The following is a 20,416-nucleotide window of genomic DNA, read 5'->3' on the forward strand; positions in this document are numbered from 1 at the left end:
CTCCACAACCCAACTTCTGATAAGCAGAAGATAACAGATGGATGACTCCTCATTAGACTTTAATGGCTCTTCCTCACTCCTGCAAGTTGTTTACTGAAATGGTTGCGCTTGTGTTAAAAGAAGACAGTTTGAGGACCTGAACACTGGAGCTGTTTATAATTTGTGACCAGACTCTTGCCCATTTTAGGAAATCGGAGCCAAAGTCTCCAGGAAGGAGACATATGAGATTGTCCTCTGAAATGACAAAAGCTGTCGTCATGTGATAGTGCATGTTTACCAAAATGAAGACATACCAAAGCCAGGTACATTGTAAACCCTTTACATATTTAATGACGCCCATACACTATTGAATATTGTAATGAAAAATACTAAAAGTGAAAATAGTGGTTTTAGCTGTGAAACCTACAGCTATTACCAATTACATCCAAATATGAGCACATACAAACACAACTCTGATATATATAATTTTACTTTACTTTTTTTTTTACAGTTATTGGTATTGTTTTTTTCTCCATTTAAATAAGACCAATGAATGACATTTAAAAGACTCCTACACTTCAGCCTCAATTGGTACAAAATGTCGAGTAAATACATACAATCAACGATACAACACAATCACACATGAGACAGTATAGGCCTGTGCTAGAAGATTTACTCAACAAAGTGCCAACATTTAAGATTCAACTCAAAGATTAACGGAGAAGGCCACTTAATTATGATGCTATAGAAACACACATAATAAATACATTAAGGAAAACAAACTGCATCATCACAGCCTCCAAGTTTGATCAAGTTGCTATAGGAACATTTAAAGTGCTTTTGGTAGAGCCAAATTATTTTAATCATCTTACACATAGTCAGAAAAGACATTTTTATTATAGATTTTCTGAGTGAATAGTCCAGGAAGTTCATAAATTCACATTTGACCTACCCTTAGCTGAAGTTATATTTACTTTTTGCCCCCAACCCTCTAACACCTTGTAATCACTGTGTAACTAATTTAGTGCTGTTTATATTCTTTAAGTTGTGGTCTTTACCAACTCCTGAGAGTTTTAGTGTGAGGTTCTTTAACTGCCTAATGTTAAACATTGCTCACCAGCTGGTTTACAACTGTGTATCCCACTGAGAGGGTGGTGGACAGTTGCTTTTGAGTTTTTATGCTAATAATAGCTGCCTGTGGTCACCAAAAGTAACGTTCTAAGAGTGTGAGAAAACAGGTCGGCAGTGGGGTGGGGGGAACAAGATGGGTCATTCTGCAGACCTCTCTCTCTCCTCTGACCCAGGTTCAGTTAGCCAGTGGGTTTTGGGCATCCATTAAGTATGCTCATTGTTTCGAGTTAACTACGTAAACTTTTTTTTCATCTTAACAGTACGCAGAGATCTGTTAATGAACAAATCCGAGGGCAAAAATAAGTTATGCAGTTGCTGAATCTTCACTCAACTACAAAGCCCAATCGAAATGTTTATTTTTGACTTCACTAAATCAAAGGACTACTGCATCTTCTGCAAGAGACTAAAGCAACTATTTCATGTCCTGCGGTTTGCTTCAAAGCCACTAGACAGATTGGAAAAAAAAACAAGAGAAAACCCATTTTACCTCACAGAGGTCCCTGATCTACCACTGTCTTTTGTGGTTAGTTTTAAACAAATTAACAATTTTATTTATCTAATGAACATATTTGAACATAAATCCAGAGTACTGTTTCTGAGTAAACTCAGACCTCCTCTGTCTGAGGGTCTGAATTTTGGCACTTGACTTCTGAAGGGAAATACAATAATACATCCTCTGATCAGCAGAAGGCACTAATAGCTGAACAAGAGGTGCCTCAAGAGAGAGATCTAAGAAGTCTGATGAGATGCTGCATATTAGGTTGAGTTGCAAAAAACCTCTTTGGGGCTGCACGGTAGTGTGGTGGTTAGCACCATCACCAGTGGCGTGCACGAGTGGCTCAATTGTTGAAAAACAATTGTTAATTGGCGACTCTAAATTGTCACTAGGAGTGAGTGTGAGTGTGGACGGTGTTTTTTGTGGCCCTGTGATGGATTGGCGACCTGTCCAGGGTGAACCCTGCCCGTTCTTATTTGACAGCTGGGATAGGCTCCAGCCCCCCCCCCCCCCCCCCCCCAACCCTAAATTGGATTAAGCAGGTGCAGAAAATGAATGAATGGATTGTCTTTGGGTTCACCACTGATTTCATATTGTCATTTGAAACATTTTTTTTTCAAAAGATATATAAAATAACCTGTCCAGAGTGTACTCTGCCTCTCGCCCGATGACTGCTGGGATAGGCTCCAGCCCCCCGCGAACCGACAGTTGGATTAAGCGGGTATAGAAAATGGATGGATATATAAAATAATGGTCATGACAACTTTAAGAATGGCAAGACAATAGTTTTCAGTGTGCCATCAATGACAGCAATGTGCTACTAAAATCGGTTTCCAGTTGTCTTTGCTACATTCACATACTGAACACAGGATTTACAGTTCTTGGGGTCTCTAACTCATTCACTTTTAACTGATCAAGGTTAACTGCACTATGCCAAGTTCAACTTTCTGTCAGAAATTACCTTCCAGTAAATACTGTATATCCTTTCAAAAAGAGGAATAAATTAAATCCTAAAAGCCATAAAACAAACTGAAAATGACAAGAAATGTGAATATTTCTTTAGAGTAAATCATAGCAGAATAAGGCAGTAACACATTTCTGTTAAATGGTATGGGTCAACTAATTTCTTGAATACGGTATTATTTTAATTTTCCAGATATGGTGGTGTTTATCCCGTGACCACATGGTAAATGGGCAGAACAGGTACAGAGTTAATAATGCAGTGTACACTCAACAGACAAAGAGAAAGCATTACCTGCCTGTCCAGGATCAGCCCTTGTGCATTACCCATGTAAACCAAACGGTTTGTTACGAACAAAACCCTTTGATGAAATATAGTTGAAGTAAGCCCTGTCTCAGGTGATCTAAACAGTCCAGTTTTTGAATATTTTACATCATGAAACTAAAGATAAAAGGAGGTTGATAGTTCTTCAAGGGAATTTATCTGAAAAACAAATTTCAAATTTCACAAATTATTCTTATCATCTGGAACAAACAACACCACATGTCAAGATATCACAGAATTCAGTTATATCTCATCTGTTTTGACTAACATGATGCATGAAGCCTAATATTAGGAGCTTTCAAACATTCACCATTCCTGTTCAACTTTGTGAGGATAAGCCTTACGATCAGTCTACAGGCCACACTGAGACTGCTGCCGGTGTCTACGAACACTGCACATTTGGCTGAAGGACTGTCCACAGCGTGAGCAACTGTAGGGCTTCTCCTGTGTGTGGACTGTGCGGTGCCTCTTCAGATGGCTTGATGAGATGAAGCTCTTACCGCACAGTGAACATCGATAACGTCTCTCCCCCGTGTGTACAAGAAGGTGGACCCTCAGGTTGTTGGGTTGGGCAAAGCCCTTTCCACAGTGGGGGCAAGTGTACGGTCTCTCCCCTGTGTGCACCCGCTGATGCAGCACTAAGGCAGCTGCATTAGGAAAGACTCGCCTGCAAATAGTGCACACCATGGCTTCTTTAGAAGAAGCAGCATTGCTCCTGTAAGGCCGCCTTTGGTTAGTCGTAGTGGCAGAATTGGCTGCAGGGGGAGGTGGTGGCGGTGGTGCAGCTATGACAGCAGCAGCCGCAACAGTGGCCATGTCAAAGGAGTTGGCAAAAGCAGCCATTTCATGAGCACCACCTGTGAAGAGCATGGTTGGGGGACCATCTATACTATCTCCCTGTGTCGGAAAGGAGGCAGAAGGGTGTCCAGTCTCTGTGTTCCCCAAACCCAGCTGTGCAACTGCATACGCTGCACCAAGATGGCTGACTCTCTCCTGCATCCAGGCCAGATCCAGGCCCAGGCTGTTGAGGCGGTCAGCAGAGGGTTCATCTGATTCCACAGGAGCTGACAGATGAGAGGGATGGAGCTCATCATCTGTATTATCATCTATTTGGACCTCTGATTTCACAGCACCATCTGTTAAACTCCCTGTAATGTCCCTACAAGAAGCCTCAGGGGCCTGGTTCCCACTACTGATGGCTTTCAGATTGTTGGTTGGAGGTTTGGTGGATTTGCGTTTTGCTCTGTGTCTACAGGTCATGTCCACAGTGGCATCAACAGGAGAGGAGGAAGGCTGTGAAGTGGTGGAGGTAAAGTTGGTGACACTTGTGTCAAGAATAATATCAGTGGAAGAGGTTTCCTCACTGGGCTCCTGGCCTGAAAAGGGACAGACAAACACAAAAGAATAGAGTAAAGTTTCAGAATAAAGAGATTTGGAGAATCACCATGACTGCTGTACTCTTTGCTCTCAGCTCAGTTGGTTTTAAAAAAAAGTCAGCCAGAGAGCAAGCTCAAGAGAACAACATTTCACATATATATCAAACATTTCAAATAATCTACCAAGTCTAATTATCCAGTATAGATCAAGCTCAAATTAAACTTGTCAAAATTATTGTTTCTTTCTTAAATAAAAGTATATTTGTTGATCCTTTGCAGTCATTTATATTCTATCTTCTTTAGTGTGTATTGCTTTGACGAAGTAAAATACCCTGCTATCCCATTCCTATGGAGCATCTTAAATTTTTCTGATTTGTTGCCAGATGTGTGCTCGAAGTGGATCTTGTAGTATACTCCAAGCGCTACCGTTTGTTCTTTTATTACATCTTTAACCCCTCTCATAAAACAAGCAGTTGCAGGGTGATTAGATTTGTCCCATAATGGCTAAATCTTATATTTGTCTCTTCACAAATCATCATTTCTCAAAGAAGTCCCACACTACCCCAACAGAACTTTTTTTTCCCCTTAATTCAAAGTAAACACAAGAAACTTGTGCTACCAAAGAAAAAGGACCAGACTTAATGAATAATCCCTATCATCCCTATATAGACCAGTGAGCAGTGCTGACCAACATGTCATTGGGGTCATCAGGTGGGAACCTCCTTTCATCAGTTTTTTGTCTAGTTGGGATCACGGCACCTCCAGGAGGGGAGTGATCACTGGCGTCCCTAATGCCAGCCATCACTGCTCCTCACACCACAACAACCATCTTTTTTTCCACAATCACAAGCTACTCCAGCCTCCCACCAACTGCACACCAGTCATAGCGGGGTGGGGATTCAAACTCTGGTTCGGGTAGAGGGTAATGAAAGTATAGTGGGTGCCAGAGGTAGAGGCAGGACAAGACACACTATTAATATTAATAAAATAAGAACATAAAGAAATAAATATAAGAAAAACTAGTAACAACACAAACTGGAAAGTCTATGCTGATCAACCAGCACCCGAGCAAATGCCAGGCTATTACTAGTGGGGTCCAACAGCAGGGTGACCAATTTACTGTTATCAATGCAGCTGTATTTCCTCAGTATATAATTTGTTAAGGCTGGCTTGCAATTCTGGTTTGCCCTCAGACCCAAAGTGAAGGGAACTTAATAATAAATTCTAAGATGTTCACACTAAATATTGTAATAAAAACCCAATAATAAGAGTAGTTAATGTTAAATAAATTCATAGTACCTTAGCGTAATACAGTTGACAAACAGTTTGCTCTAACATCAAAGTAATACTGTCATAAGGGTACTGACACCTACCATTACAATATGGTAAAATGATAAAAAAGATTATAAACATCCTATAGAAATAATTTATTAAATAAAAGAGAGTTGGTGAAGGGGTCAATCCATGACAGTTATAACACATGCAGAAATTGAAGGTTTGAATCTGAGCCATAACCTGCTCACAACCAGTTAGAGTATTAGACACACGTAATGTTCTCACAATTTAGCTTATAATTAGTATAGTGGAATTGATTCAACTTTAGCGACACCAAAAACAATGATTCGTAATCAAGAATCCTCAGTGAAACTCCATTGACTGCTATTTTATCTCATTAGACAGGCATCTTTAGGGATATAGTTGTGTCTTACCAATTGTGTGTGTGTGTGTGTGTGTGTGTATATGTGTATGAGTGCAAGGGAGAGAGAGTTGAAAAGACAAAGGTTGGATTTATCATTTCATTCATATGTAACTGCAGTTGCACACAACCACCAGTAGTTACAGTGGCGCTGTGTCAAAATTAACACATGAAAAACAACATGAAAACCAAAGCATCTTTTACCGCCACATCCAGAGAGACAAAGAGGAAGTTCACTGCAAAAAACACGGATGATGACAGAGCAACAAAAAAGGGTTAGCATTGTTTCTTTTGCACCCAGACACATCCAGTTCCTTTGAAAAAGTTAATGTTAAATGCTAAATAAATTGATATTACCAAAATTAGTTAACAATATCAGTTTTGCAGGTATGACGAAACGTAAGATCAACGAATTTTTTACAAAATGAGTGTGAGAAGAGGAGAGACGAGACAGGTTAAGTTAAGTCAAGTCAAGTTTATTTGTATAGCATGTTTCATGTATAAAACCCATTCAAAGTGCTTTACATAAAATAAAAGCATTGCAGCGGGGAAAGTGGAAGAAGCATTAAAAATACAAAAAAGAATATGAAGAGAAAGAAGTAAAATAATTAAAATTAAATCAAAATGATTAAAAACAAGTAGCAGTCTGGAAAAATTAAAAGATACTGTGCAGATTTCATGCATAGACACATGAGAACAGAAATGTTTTTAACCTGGATTTAAAAATGTCTCCATTTGGTGACAGTTTAATCTCCTCTGGCAGTTTGTTCCACTTGTTTGCAGCATAACAGCTAAATGCTGCTTCTCTGTGTTTAGTCTGGACTCTGGACTGGACCAACTGACCTGAGTCCTTGGATCTAAGAGCTCTGCTGGGTTTATATTCTCTGAACATATCACAGATTCTGGGATTTGTAAACCATCAGTAGGCTTTTAAAATCTATTCTGTGACTGACTGGAAGCCAGTGTAAAGATTTTAAAACTGGTGTGATGTGTTCAGATCTCTTTGTCCTGGTTAAAACTCTAGCAGCAGCGTTCTGGATGAGCTGCAGATGTTTAATGCTCTTTTTGGGAAGTTCAGTTAAAAGACTGTTACAGTAATCGAGTCTACTGGAAATTAATGTATGGATGAGTTTCTCCTGGTCTTTTTGGGAGAGAAAACCTTTAATTCTGTTGATGTTTCTGAGTTGGTAAAAAGCTGCCTTGGTGACAGCTTTGATGTGGCTGCAGAAAGTCAGATCTGAGTCTATCAACACTCCAAGGTTAAGAACTTGGTCAGTGATTGTAAGGGCCCGAGTCTCAAGGTATTTACCAATGCTGACCCTCTTCTCTTTGCTACCAAACAGAATGATCTCAGTTTGGTCTTCATTTAATTGTAGAAAATTCTCTCTCATCCAGGTGGTTATTTCCTCCAGACACTGACACAGTACATCTGCTGGGCTGCAGTCGTCTGGTGACAGAGACATAAAGTTGTGTATGATCTGCATAACTGTGATAATTGATGTTAAAGTTCTGCAATATCTGACCCAAAGGGAGGATATACAAGTTAAACAGAAAAGGTCCAAGAATTGACTCCTGGGGGACTCCACAAGTCATGGCCACTCGCTCAGTCATAACTGCCAATTGTAACAAAATAACTCCGGCCTTCTAAGTAGGACCTGAACCGGTTAAGGACCGCTCCAGAAAGTCCAACCCAGTTTTCCAGCCTGTGCAACAGGATTCTGTGATCTACAGTATCAAATGCAGCACTGAGATCCAACAGAACCAGGACTGAAAGATGACCAGAATCAGTATTCAACCTAATGTCGTTTAACACTTTGACCAGAGCTGTTTCAGTGCTGTGATGACGTCGGAAGCCTGATTGAAAGTTGTCAAGATTTCCACTTTCATTCAGAAAGTCGTTGAGCTGGTTAAATACAACTTTCTCAATAATCTTGGATACAAAATTCAATTTCAATTCAGTTTTATTTATTTAGCGCCAAATTACAACAACTGTCATCTCAAGACACTTCAATAATACAGTCCAATTCAAGCCAATTGGAGTTCAATTCATTGTAATCATAATCCAATGAATTAATTTAAAAATAATCCAATTAATTCATATAGAGCCAATTCAAAAACAATTTCCGAGCTAAGGAAACCAACAGATTGCACCGAAACTTGTCTTCGGTCCAATCTCCCGTCCTGAGCCTGTGGCGACTGTGGAAAGGAACGACTCCCTTTTAACAGGAAGAAACCTCTGGCAGAACCAGAACCAGGAAGAAACCTCTGGCAGAACCAGAACCAGGAAGAAACCTCTGGCAGAACCAGACTCGGGAAGGGTGGCCATCTGCCTCGACCAGCTGGGGGAGTTAAAAGAGAGGTTAGAGACAGGTCTGTAGTTGTTCATCACAGAGGCGTCTGGAGTTCTCTTCTTTAGGAGTTACGTAATGGCAGCTGTCTTTAGTGACTTGGGAAGAATGCCTGATGCCAGTGAACTGTTAACTATTTCTGGGAGATCACTTTCGACTGAGGTAAAAACAGTTTTTAAAAAGTCAGATGGTATTATGTCCAGAGTGCAACTTGTTGTTTTCAGATAGCAAACTGTTTCTTCCAGGATATTCAAATAAACAATATTAAATTGTGACATGTCAGAGTTAGTTCTAGGTTGTAGACAGATTAGTTTTCTTGTTTGTGTGGCGTGAATGTTTTGTCTAATTTTTTTTTCATTTTTTGGCTAAAAAGTTAGCAAATTTGTTGCATTTCTCAGTGGAGAGGAGGTCTGGGTTTGACTGTTTAGGAGTTTTTCCAATCATAGCAAAAACAGTTTGAGGATTGTTGCCATTCTTATTAATCATTTCAGATAAATGCAGCTGTCTGGCCTTGCACAGCTCATTGTTAGAACTACGCAGGCTTTGCTTGTACGGCTCACAGTGAATCTGAAGTTTTGTTTTCCTCCACTTACGTTCAGCTTTCCTGCATTCTCTTTTCAGGTTTTTGACCGTAGTGGTGTTTCTCCATGGTGAAGGAATATAGATACCAGTGGCTGCCGGCCCATAGGGGGCCCTGGGGTGCTGCCCACCCTGATAAGAGGAGGGGAAATGTAAAATATATTTTTACAAATTCAGCTAAAAATTTTGGTTTACACTCTAGTGTGCGTCTACATGCAATATGAATTATGTACACTACGTTTCCCACAGACTGACATTCATTCACCAATGAATTTCCACAGACTGACTTGTATCGTTTCTGTCATGGGGCGCTGGTCAGAGCGCCCCGGCAGTGCAGCCAAACAGACAATCGTGTACTGTTGCCAGGGCAAATTAATAAATATTTCTCCAATCAGTGTCGCAGAATTTTATGGTCTTGGGGCGCTGAATATATTGCCCTAGCAGCAGATTTCAGGTTAAAAATAGACTTGTGTAGCGCGGTAAATCAGCGAGATGATGGCAAACTTCATGAGCGATGTGCAGCTTCCACCGAATTTGACAAGATCCTTATTTATCTAGTAATGTACAATTGACAATTGTTTATTTACTTTATCTGTGAAACTGGTGATTCTATGAAGGAGATTAAATCATTACTGTTAAATTGTAGTCGTCACCTGACTGTTAATTTGAATTCTTATACTGGACTATGCAGGGAAATGTATTGTCACATCAGACTCGACTGGACACTGAAGACGGGCAGCTAAAATGCAATTATTTGTGTTATTGACGAGATGTTTTAAATTTGTCAGATATGTTTATGTTTATGCATTTAGTAGACGTTTTTATCCAAAGCGACTTACACTGGTAGGAAGTCAGGGTAAGGGGGTCTTGCCTGAGGACCCCTATTGGAGGTAGTACCTTTCATGTAGGGGATACGAAGGGGATACAAAGATACGAAAACAATACATCTCAGCAGATGTTGAGAGGCTATTTTCTGCACTAAAGATTGTAAAATACGATTGAGAACACTATCACTATCACAATTCATGTCTACACCAGAATAAGGCAAAGTTAGGGTAACACCTAACCCTATAATGCATGATTTAAAAAAAAAAAAAAAATTTAAGATCAAAACACCCCTGCGCAACGGACTTAAGGAGAGACACCTGGATGTATGCTGTAAGATGGCCGTTGATGGTCCAAACCAGGTCTTTGAGTATAAAGACTACATGAGGTTCTGCAGGATGAAAAGAATGAGGGTCAAATGTTCTTCTACTGACTGTGCCTTGTGCAAGTAAATAGTGGTTAAGCTGCCATGTAACTGATTGTTAAACAAAGCACATAAAAAATTAAATGAACATGCTTTAAAATAATACTTGTCATTGTTTTTAATTAATGTAATTACTCTAACTCCTAAAATAGACTGCTAGTAAAACACCTGCTTGAGCTAATTGAAGGCATGGTACACGTGCACCTGTTAGCCCACGATCAGGTACCACCACCTCCTCATTTTAAGCCAGTAAAAACCCTGAATAAGAAACTATAGATATTCAGATAACTACACAATAGAATGAAAATTCTATTATGTTAAGTCATAATAGTCTCACTACCCCCCATAATGACCGAAGCCTTGACGAAAGCCCTTCATAAAGCTAGAACTGCTGGCAAAGAGTCCGAGCTCTGTTGAGTCATGTATTCCTTTAACGCTCAGCAGTGATGATTTCATGACATTTTTTAAGCAAATCCCAACCAGGCTGTTCAAGGAGGTTTTCCCCTTAATCAATACTTCCATATTGGATTTGATCAGTCAGTCTTTGTTGACAGGATATGTACCTCAGACTTTTAAAGTTGCTGTGATTAAACCTTTATTTAAAAAAAAAAAAAACCCACTCTAGTTTCTTTGTAGAGTAGAGGTGTGTGTAGAAATCCCTCCGTTAGCTCTCCTATAGCTGCAAGTAGCCACATAACAGCAGCTATGAGCTAACAGAGCTATAGCACACGTTCATTCATTCATTCTTCTTAGAGTATTGGTGAAATAAAGACAGATAATGCCTTATTTAGAGGCTGCATCGTCTTTGCTCTGTTCACTCCACTATATGGATATACGCCGATCGCGAGTTATCTAAATAGCTTCCGAAGAACGCCGACTTTCGCCAAACTGTTCTTGGTGAGTAGATGAACATATTTCATGCCAGAAATAATGTCTAGGGTTAAAAATACCGGAGTTCCCCTTTAAGTCAAAATTTGTTTTCCATATCAAATGTAAGGTTATAATTGCATGATTTTAATAATAGCTTGTGTTCTAAAGTGGGCTGGACTGAGGCAAGAAACTCCTGGGCTGAAAATGAGACCCATTCCGGCCCTGGCCTGGCTAAAGTTCGATGCGACAAAGGTGTAGAGGTGACAGGCATTTTTAGGGTGTGCTACAACTCTCTGGTCCTGTGCTAAAAAGCTGTCAGCCTCTGTAGCACTAGTGCTGTGTGCTGAAAAAGTTAACATACAGCCCTGCTTTTATGTCTAAAGTTCTTGAAAAAAAATAGTTGCAGTTCAACTTTGTGATCATTTACATAGAAATAATCTGTTTGAAGAGTTTCAGTCAGGATTCAGAGTTCATCATAGTACAGAAACAGCACTGGTGAAAGTTACCAATGATCTCCTCTTAGCCTCTGATAGCGGACTTGTTTCTGTGCTTGTCCTGTTGGATCTCAGTGCTGCATTTGACACGATCGATCACAGCATTCTGTTACAGAGACTTGAACATGTTATTGGGATTAAAGGAACTGCATTAGGCTGGTTTAAGTCATATTTATCTGATAGGGTAGGAAGCGGGCCTCCTGCATCATGAGGGACCCCACTCACTCACTGTTTGTCCCCCTCCCCTCAGGCAGGAGGCTGTGGAGCATTAAGAGCAGGACCACCAGACTGAGGAACAGCTTCTACCTGGAAGCTGTGAGACCATTGAACTGTCACTTTAATTCTACTATACACAACCTAAATTTTACAGGACTGTTGAATACTGCTGAGTCTCTTCATTGCACTTAATTTCCACTTATTTTATTTTATCTTGCTTATTGTACATATTCTTAGTTAGCTATCTAATTTTTTATTTATCACTGGGCTTGCACCGGGACCAGAGTAACTAAGTTCGCTTCACCCCATGTTTTTAACGTGTCAAAATGACAATAAAGAATCCTTGAATCTGGACTCAACCTGCAGTACTTTATTGTCTACAATCCCAATTTATGAACATGTCTGGGACAATGTGGGGTACAGTAAGTTAACAAGGACACTGCAACACATGGATAGGCTGAAAGGCCATCACTCTGCCACCTTCTGCCACTGCCTCCGCATTATTAAATATTCTGAGATTGTAAGCAGATTGTAAGACCATGAAGTATTTTGACAGATGAGTTAAGAGCATTACCTCTTGAACATATGAGTATTTGTTAATTTCACAGAAAATTTCAGTGCAAAAATCAGTGTTATGTCATTAATAGACTTCTACACATGGACTTTAGAAGATTGAACATCTCATTTTTAGGACAAAAGATATGGATATTTGCTCTGTGACTAATACACATTAAGATAGTCAAATGACAAAATTAATTTTCAAAACAAGAAAATATGAACGGGGAACAGATCAGTTGGTGTAAGTGAAAAGTTGTTGTTTCAATATATACATGATTAACAGCGTTTTGTTGAGTTCACTTTACTCAGTATCTAACTTCTTAAGTCATTAGAGAATTTTGCATTTCAACCTACATTCTGCAATGTTTATGGAGAGAATTTAAGCAATCAATTGAGGTGAGGCATTACTTTATCTTTATGTCCTAAAGTTATTACATTCAAATAAGAGTAGAGAGTAAAGACTGAAGCCATAAGAGCAATCAACAAAATGCTGATTTAATTGTGAAGAGGGCTACACTCACCATCAGATAAGCCACCATCCGCCCTGATGTTGACCTCCACCTTTAGGTCCAGGTTGCAGTTGTTCCTCTCCTCTTTCTCCTGCTTCACAAGTAGCAGTACTTGAGCCTCCTTCTGCAGGAATACAGGAACACGTCATTGTCAGAAACTACACTTAGCTACTCTAAGTTCTATTTGAAAAAAAAGGTTCATCAGAGCTTGAAATTCAACGCAGGAACAGGTGTTGCACACAATATCACTTATAATGCAGAACATTCCAGTACACACTGCAGCAGTACCAGTAACACAGACAGTGGAGCACAGAAGCGCTCTCTGTAAAACACAGACAGCTTTAACTGATGAGAACTTGAAGGTGTTGGCAGGCCTGAGCATCCAGAGCTGCAGCAAGAAGGGAATCTTTTGTTTTCTGTTTCATTCAAGCAGCGTACTTCACACCCGGCTGCTCTTTGTTGGCAGTGAGTGGTGACTCCATAAAGTTGTTGATGTGGAGGCAATGAGGTGCAGGTAAAGACTAATGCAGGGGATGAGTTGTCTCCAGTTGCTATAGCAACAGATGAGACCTCAGAGAGCTGCTGCTTCACCTGCAGGTTCAGGTTAGAGAAGGAGGAGGCTCCTCTTAGCTGGGCTGTGTAACTCTGTGAAAAGCTGAATAACTGTGCTGAGTAATCTTTACCTTTGAAACATGATGAATGGGTTTGTCTTCCGAAGCAGAAGGAAGAGGTGGCACCAAAAGCTGTTGGTCGTCAGGTACTGAAACATCAGACAGGACACTCAGTAAATACCTTCAGCAAATAATGGAGCATTAACAGAGATTCCTACCTTAACTGTGACTTTTCTTTTCTTTGTAGATAGTATGAGCCCAGGATATATGTTCTAACACCACATTAGTGGCAGTCTGTTGCAGCTCTGGACCTATTGTGTCTTTCTTTGTATCTTCTTGAGATATTACTAGAGCTTTTAAAAAAATAAAAAAAAAAAAAAAAAAAAACTGGTTTTGGAATAAATTCTCTATGCTGGGTTGGATGGTGTGCTGCTGGAATAATTTCTGCAGGTAATTTTGATACTCTTTAACATCAGTTATGATGTGTAACCGTGTCAGTTGGAATTTGTTTAGAAAGCAGATTAAGCTTTTCCAAAGCCCAATAAATACTATTAGTAAAACCCAAAAAATGATGAATTAGACAAATTAGTGCATGTCTTTTCTCATCATTTTAATTTGGTTAATATACATCAATTCTTACATTTCAGACCTCCAACATATTCCAAAAAAATTGGGTAAATAAAAATCTTTCCCCACTTTGTAATATTTCCTTCTCCCAACACTTAAAGACGTTCTGACACTGAGGACACCAAGTGATGAAGAGTGTCAGCTGTTATTTTGTCCCATTTCCCCTGCAAACACATCTTAAGGTGTGCAACACTACGGGGGATCAACAAAGATGTGGAATACTGATGGGTCTGACCACAGCACACGTTTCCACCGTGTGACGGTCCATCCCAGACGCCTCCGAGCCCAGAGAAGTGGACGAGGTTAACATCAGGCTTCTTTTCTGCACAGTAAAGCTTGTGAATGGAACTCTGTATTGTGGTGCTTGTCAAAGGTTTCCCACAGTAATCCTTGTCCATGTGGTTCTATCAGCTAATGATGAATGACAAATTTTGACCTATTCTCACGAAATCCGCACAAAAGTTAGGAGATGGATTTTTCAATTTCAACTTTGTTCACTTACTACAACCAATCAAACTTTGCAGGACGATGCCAAACAGGAAGTGAGGGCATATCTCAGCAACCATTTGATATCAAACTTCTAACACAGACTCATGACCACTTCTTTAAAAGGCCCAAGAATTTCAGTGACCTTTGACCTTTAGGGGGCACTATGTGTAGCAAAATTGTATTTTTGCTCATATCTTTGGACCCGTTTATCCAAATTTCACAAATGAGGTACCGTTGGAATCCCTGGATCAAGACGAGTTCATCATATCATATACGCCATACTGGATTTTCCACCATTTTGAATTTTATCAAAAACCTTCAAAAAGCATTTCAGCTCACCCAGATTGTTTGATATCCACAGGACTTGACACATAGAATCTTCAGACCAAGCATCATAAAAGATATCAAGTGTACTTTTTAATTCCGCTTCCATTTGCCTGTGGCAGCCAATCAAACTCAGCGCCAACACATCAAACAGGAAGTGAGGCCATATCTCTGTGATGCATTGATGTATCGATGCCAAACTTGGTGTATGTACTCATGATGCCTTCCTGAGCAGCCATAGGCTTGCATGCTATACTGATGGTAGCTATATTTTTGTTTACTTTCACAGATGAAAATGCCTTTGCAACATCCTTCAGATAACTGTTAAAAAGAGCTGATCGTCCTTTAATTTGTCTCAGTTTCTGAAAATCACATCTAAAATCAAAGGTGTCAAAACGCTGGTAAACCACATCTTCAACAATAAATAAACGTAGCCATTTAGAAAGTGATTATTTTGGAATTTAATGGGTAAATTGTGTAGAAATTGAGACATAAGAAGCCACCCATCTTTTTATTGATCATTACCAAATGTATGGACAGATTGACTCAGGACCAGTTTTAGTAGTAACACAACATTTACCTTTGAGGTCCAGTTGCATTTGTCAAAACTCACATCAGTGCTCATGTGCACCTGTGACATAGTGAGGGTAGTTCTGGTTCTCATATCATTTGGACTTTGTGGATGAAGGGGGGGGGGGGGGGGGGGGGGGTGTCTTGGCAGAAGCAAGTCCACATGCCGGTTATGGCAACTCCTAACATAAAGTAGGAATGGTCTCCATGATTAATCCTCCTGTTTTCTATGTTCTTTTGTTTGAGCGTTGTTTTGTCTAATTGCCATGCCAACCTGATGATGGAATCACCCTCACCTGGGTACGTGACGTGGCGGCTGTAGCTCAGGAGGAAGAGCAGTCACCCACCAATCGGAAGGTCGGTGGTTCGACTACAGAATACATGTCGAAGCGTCCTTGGGCAAGACACTGAACCCCACGTTGCCCCCCCCCAGTGTATCATTGGGGGTATGAATGTGTGTATGAATGATTAGAAAAAGCACGTGCTGTATGAATGTGTGTGAGTGGGGTGAATGCGGCATGTAGTGAAGCGCTTTGAGTGGTCAGTTAGACTAGAAAAGCGCTATACAAGTACAAGTCCATTTACCATTTACTCCCCGAGTGTGTGGGGGTGATGTTCCCTCCCGTAATTAAAGCCCTGCTGTGGACGCGGCAACTTTCAAGATCCAAGAGAAAGTTCTCCCCATTCCCCTTTCCCCAAAGTTTTAACCTTTTGTAGAGAATAAAAGAAATCAATTTTGAATTAAAGAACCGCGTATTACTCCCTGTACCTTACAAGCGTATCAGCAAAAGACTTCAATTCAATTAAAAAAAAAAAAAAAAAAAAACTTTCAGCACATTCAAATCATATCAAACAATGTTTTAGGGATGAGTTTCAGTAAATTATGTGCATCTCAAAAACAGAAGCACTATTAACATAACATGGTATATGAATTGCATTTATAGAAGCAGTTTACTAGTACTGTTGACCACTCAAAGAGTAAAACTACATTCACACACACGCAATCAAATTCTGTCTGTACGTGCCTTCTGATTTTCTTTATTTATATACTTTTTCCCTTACAGCCAATGCAGTGCTTTTCTGTGTTCATATACACACACACAATGTGGGCTCAGTGTCTGGCCAGAAGAGACTTTGATCCCCAGCTTGCTCAGTCCAGATGTCAAACCACCAACCCTTTGACTGCTGACAGTACTCTACTTTCTGACTCACAGCAATACAAAGATAAATTAATAAATAAAACTTCAGCAATTAAGCTTGTGTGACTTTATGTACCAACTCTCTTATTTGAGAGTTTGTAAGAGTAAATGTCCAAATAATGAAAACCTTTTTTTCTCTTCACAGTCGGCTTGTGCACGCTCAGGACGGGGGATTGGATCAGAGAGCTGTTTCAGTGCAATCTGTCGGTTTCCTTAGCTAGGCAACTTTTTTCTTTCAAATTGGATCTGTATGAATTGGACTAATTTGGAATTGAATGAATTATGACTGTACTGGAATGAATTGGATTCTTATTGACTTGAAGTATCTTTGAAGTGCCCTGAGATGGCATTTGTTGTGATTTGGCACTTTATAAATAAAAGTGAATTGAAAAAAAAAATAAAACAAGAAAAAACAGAAAAGGTGCTGCTGTCTGCAATCACACAATAGTGCATGTTAAACTGCCACGGAAGGGTTAGTAATTATATGAGCGTCATAATTTATACTCGTATCTTAAGGCACATTGTCAGTTTAAGGTCCACTGTGAATGAGTAGGACTGTAAAAAAAAAAAAAAAAAAATTCAAAGCTGCCCCTGCCAAAGGCATCGGAATAACATAACAGCAGGTTTTTTGTTTTTTTATGTTTTTACCGAGGCTTATAAATGCGAGGGGCACACCGTGCGCCCCGCCTCCCAGCATCTACACCTACAATGTGGTTCACCTAATGCAGAACCATCTGGAAACACAGTGACAATCCGGCTGAATGCTTGGAGTGATACATAACCATTTTACTGAATCTAATTACTTGTGTCACGTTTCCTGAGCTCTGCCATCTCCACTTACCTTCCAGTGGCTTCAAATAAACGGCGTGAATTTCCTCTCGCTGACTCCGTCTCCTCATCTTCCTCTCATAGCTCCGCATCGTCACGTCCATTTCTTGCAGCTTCTGCCGCAGGGCTTCGTTTTCCTTCTCAGTCTTTTCTCTCTCCTGCTCCATCTGAGAACGCAGCTCTGCATACCCATCGTCCACCAGTTTGCATATCTCCGCCACTGCCGAATTGGCCAGTATCTCTATAATCGAGGCGATTTGAGCCTGAAAGCCTAAACAGTCCGCCATCATCATCAGGTCTTAAAGTGTCCCCTTGTACAGACAGATGCGCGCGGCGAACGGCAACTGCTGCGCACGGACGTCAACAGATCCACGCACCGATGGCTGACCGTAAACATGCACAAGCTCACAAGCTGCTCACGCTGTCTGTGTTCCTTGATGTATCCAGAAATGTTGTGGTACCTTTCGGTGCGAAAGTCGCCTCCTGATGACGTCAGTTACTTGTTCTTCTTTATCACTTCACAGGATGCTGTGCCCCTTTTTCATCTGTTTGCACGTCCCCGAGTCCTCCCTCACCTCCTCACGTTTGCCCCCTCCTCCTATGACGCCAGTAGATGGGGCAGAGTTACAGGGGATCGCCGGTATGGGCTTAAATTGGTTTTAAAAATGACTGCAAATGCACAGAGGGTGATCTACAAATATGCCTTGAGTTGCACACGTGTTTTGCTATCCACAAATACAAATTTCCTATTTGTAATTTGTGTGTTGGTTTCTACAAATATATACTACCGATCAAAAGATTTAGAACACCCCAATTTCTCCAGTTTTGTTATTGAAAATTACTTTAATGTCTCATTGCACTCTGAAATAAAATGAATGCATAGTACAAATAAGAAATAGGACCTAAAAAAAAAAAATTAAAAGATTAAAATAATCAGACCCGCAGACCACCACACTTTCTTTCTTCAATGTTTGACAGTTGATGACACACACTCTGGAAATATCCTTTCGCCTACTTGACTGCATACAAAGGTCCTGCATGATGAACCCAAGATTTAAAATTTTGAGTCATCAGTCCATAATACCTTCTTCAAGTCTTCAGTAATCCAATGGCTGTGCTTCATGGCCCAAACAAGCCTCTTTGGCTTATTCAGACGTTTGAGCAATGGCTTTCTTGCTGGAACTAGTCCTGTCAAACCTGCAGTTCGAAATCTTCTCTTCATAGTTGAAACTGAGACTTGCTTACTACGACCACTATTAAGCTGTGCTTGAAGCTGTTGTCCTGTGAACCACCTATCACGCAAGCTGTTAACTCAGAAACTTGTCCTCCGATTCAGTTGTGGCTTTGGGTCTGCCTGTCAGGAACCTCGGACTCAGGACACAGGTGCAGGGTCAGTTTGGATTCAAAGAGATGTTTATTATAAACTCACAAAGCACAGCAAGGCAGGGTGAGGATCTCCAAGCAGAGCAAAGAAAAGGATGTGAAAGACCTAAGCACTCACCTCCATAACTATGGGGGAGGATGAGCACAGCTATGAAATCTACAAAACATAAACCGCTCCAACTCAGGAGGGAAACAGAAACACTATGAACAATTTAACTAAACAAAGACACGCTCTTCTAATGAGGCGGATTTAACAAAGGACACACTCTTACAAAACAGAGGCTCTATGAAACTTTAACTATAAACAAAAATCTCTCCTTGAAAACGGAGGCAATAATGAAAGGTTGCAACAAAATCTCTCCTTGAAAACAGAGGAACAAACAAGGCTATGAAACTTACCGTATAGAATAAATTGTGACTAAGAACAACAAATTACAAACAAGATAGCACTGCAGGAGAATCGCTCACTGCAGGCTCGTGGAATCTATCGGTCAAAGTAAGGCTGGTAATGAGGCTCATGAATGGAGACAACATACTGGGACAAGACAAGGGAAACACAGACCATTTGAACAAATGAGGGACCAAGGGGAACAGGTGGAAACACTTGGGAATCAGGGAAGACAATCAGACGCCTGACACGGGAGGAAGGGCAAGATACCTGAAACGAGAGGGGAAGGTCAGTGATTCTTAAAAATAAAACAGGAAATGACAAGACAAGACATGGAACAGAACGTAAATCGTGACACTACCAGACCTCTTCCTGTCAGAGTTTACCGCAGTTTCTGAGTGCCTTCTGAAAGAAGTGCCCAGTGAAAGAAACTGTACTCACTGACATCTTGACTTTGGTTGCAATTTCTCTGTAGGAAAGACCTACATTTTTAAGTGTTATGATGGTCTGTCTCTCTTCCATTGTTAATAACCTTCTTCTCGCCATTTTTGTAGTAACAAACTACTTTCTGCAGTACAATACTGTTCAACTGATGCTCATGAGGGTATGGTGCCACAGTGTGTTCCAACACTGCTTTTATGTAGACAGGGGGTAATCAAGTAAAGTTGGAACACCTGTAGGAATTAGTAGCACCAGCTTTAAAGGCTCGATCAACGTCCATAGCTGCAGAACAGCTTTAAATTGTTAACCCATTTTGTGGTCTCTGAAAAGAATTAATTCTGAAATTTACATTACTTTCAATTTTTGGGTAACCTAACCTTTTGTTTTATCCTCTGGCAGTTCAACACTTACCTTTGTACAATTTCTAGCTATTCATTAGACTTGAATGACTTGCATTGCAATAAATAACCGGGAAAATTGGGGTGTTCTAAAACTTTTGACCGGTAGAGTATGTGTATTTGTAAATATATAATTTTAATAAGCCATTTGTAATATGGATACTTCTGTTTGTGGCTGAAAGGTGGCTGAAATAAAAGTAAAATTTTAAAACTACAAACTAGCAACAAACACCATCCATAAATGTTATCACATCCAACTGATGCCATGACCATGTCGTTACTGTGGTAACTGCTAATCAGCGATCTTCTTTCTTCTTCGTTCTTAAGCCAAGTCATAGATAAATCAGTGAACAACAGTGCCATCTAATGAAT

The 20,416-nt window shown here is 40.2% G+C and overlaps 1 protein-coding gene across 1 annotated transcript; it reads right to left on the reverse strand.

Annotated features, from left to right (window-relative positions):
• Positions 1 to 321: 321 nt before the first annotated feature.
• On the reverse strand, positions 322 to 17,960 carry LOC140304871 (uncharacterized). Its single transcript, XM_072383676.1, has 4 exons — positions 17,448 to 17,960; positions 13,470 to 13,546; positions 12,799 to 12,910; positions 322 to 4,267 (listed from the first exon to the last, which is right to left on the reverse strand). The coding sequence occupies exons 1-4, from the start codon at positions 17,725 to 17,727 to the stop codon at positions 3,243 to 3,245; spliced, it is 1,494 nt and encodes a 497-aa protein (XP_072239777.1). The 5' UTR covers positions 17,728 to 17,960; the 3' UTR covers positions 322 to 3,242.
• Between the last annotated feature and the right edge of the window lie 2,456 nt (positions 17,961 to 20,416).

The sequence above is a fragment of the Leuresthes tenuis genome, unplaced genomic scaffold, assembly GCF_036924035.1.
Source record: "Leuresthes tenuis unplaced genomic scaffold, fLeuTen1.0.hap1 SCAF_4, whole genome shotgun sequence".
NCBI lineage: Eukaryota > Metazoa > Chordata > Actinopteri > Atheriniformes > Atherinopsidae > Leuresthes > Leuresthes tenuis.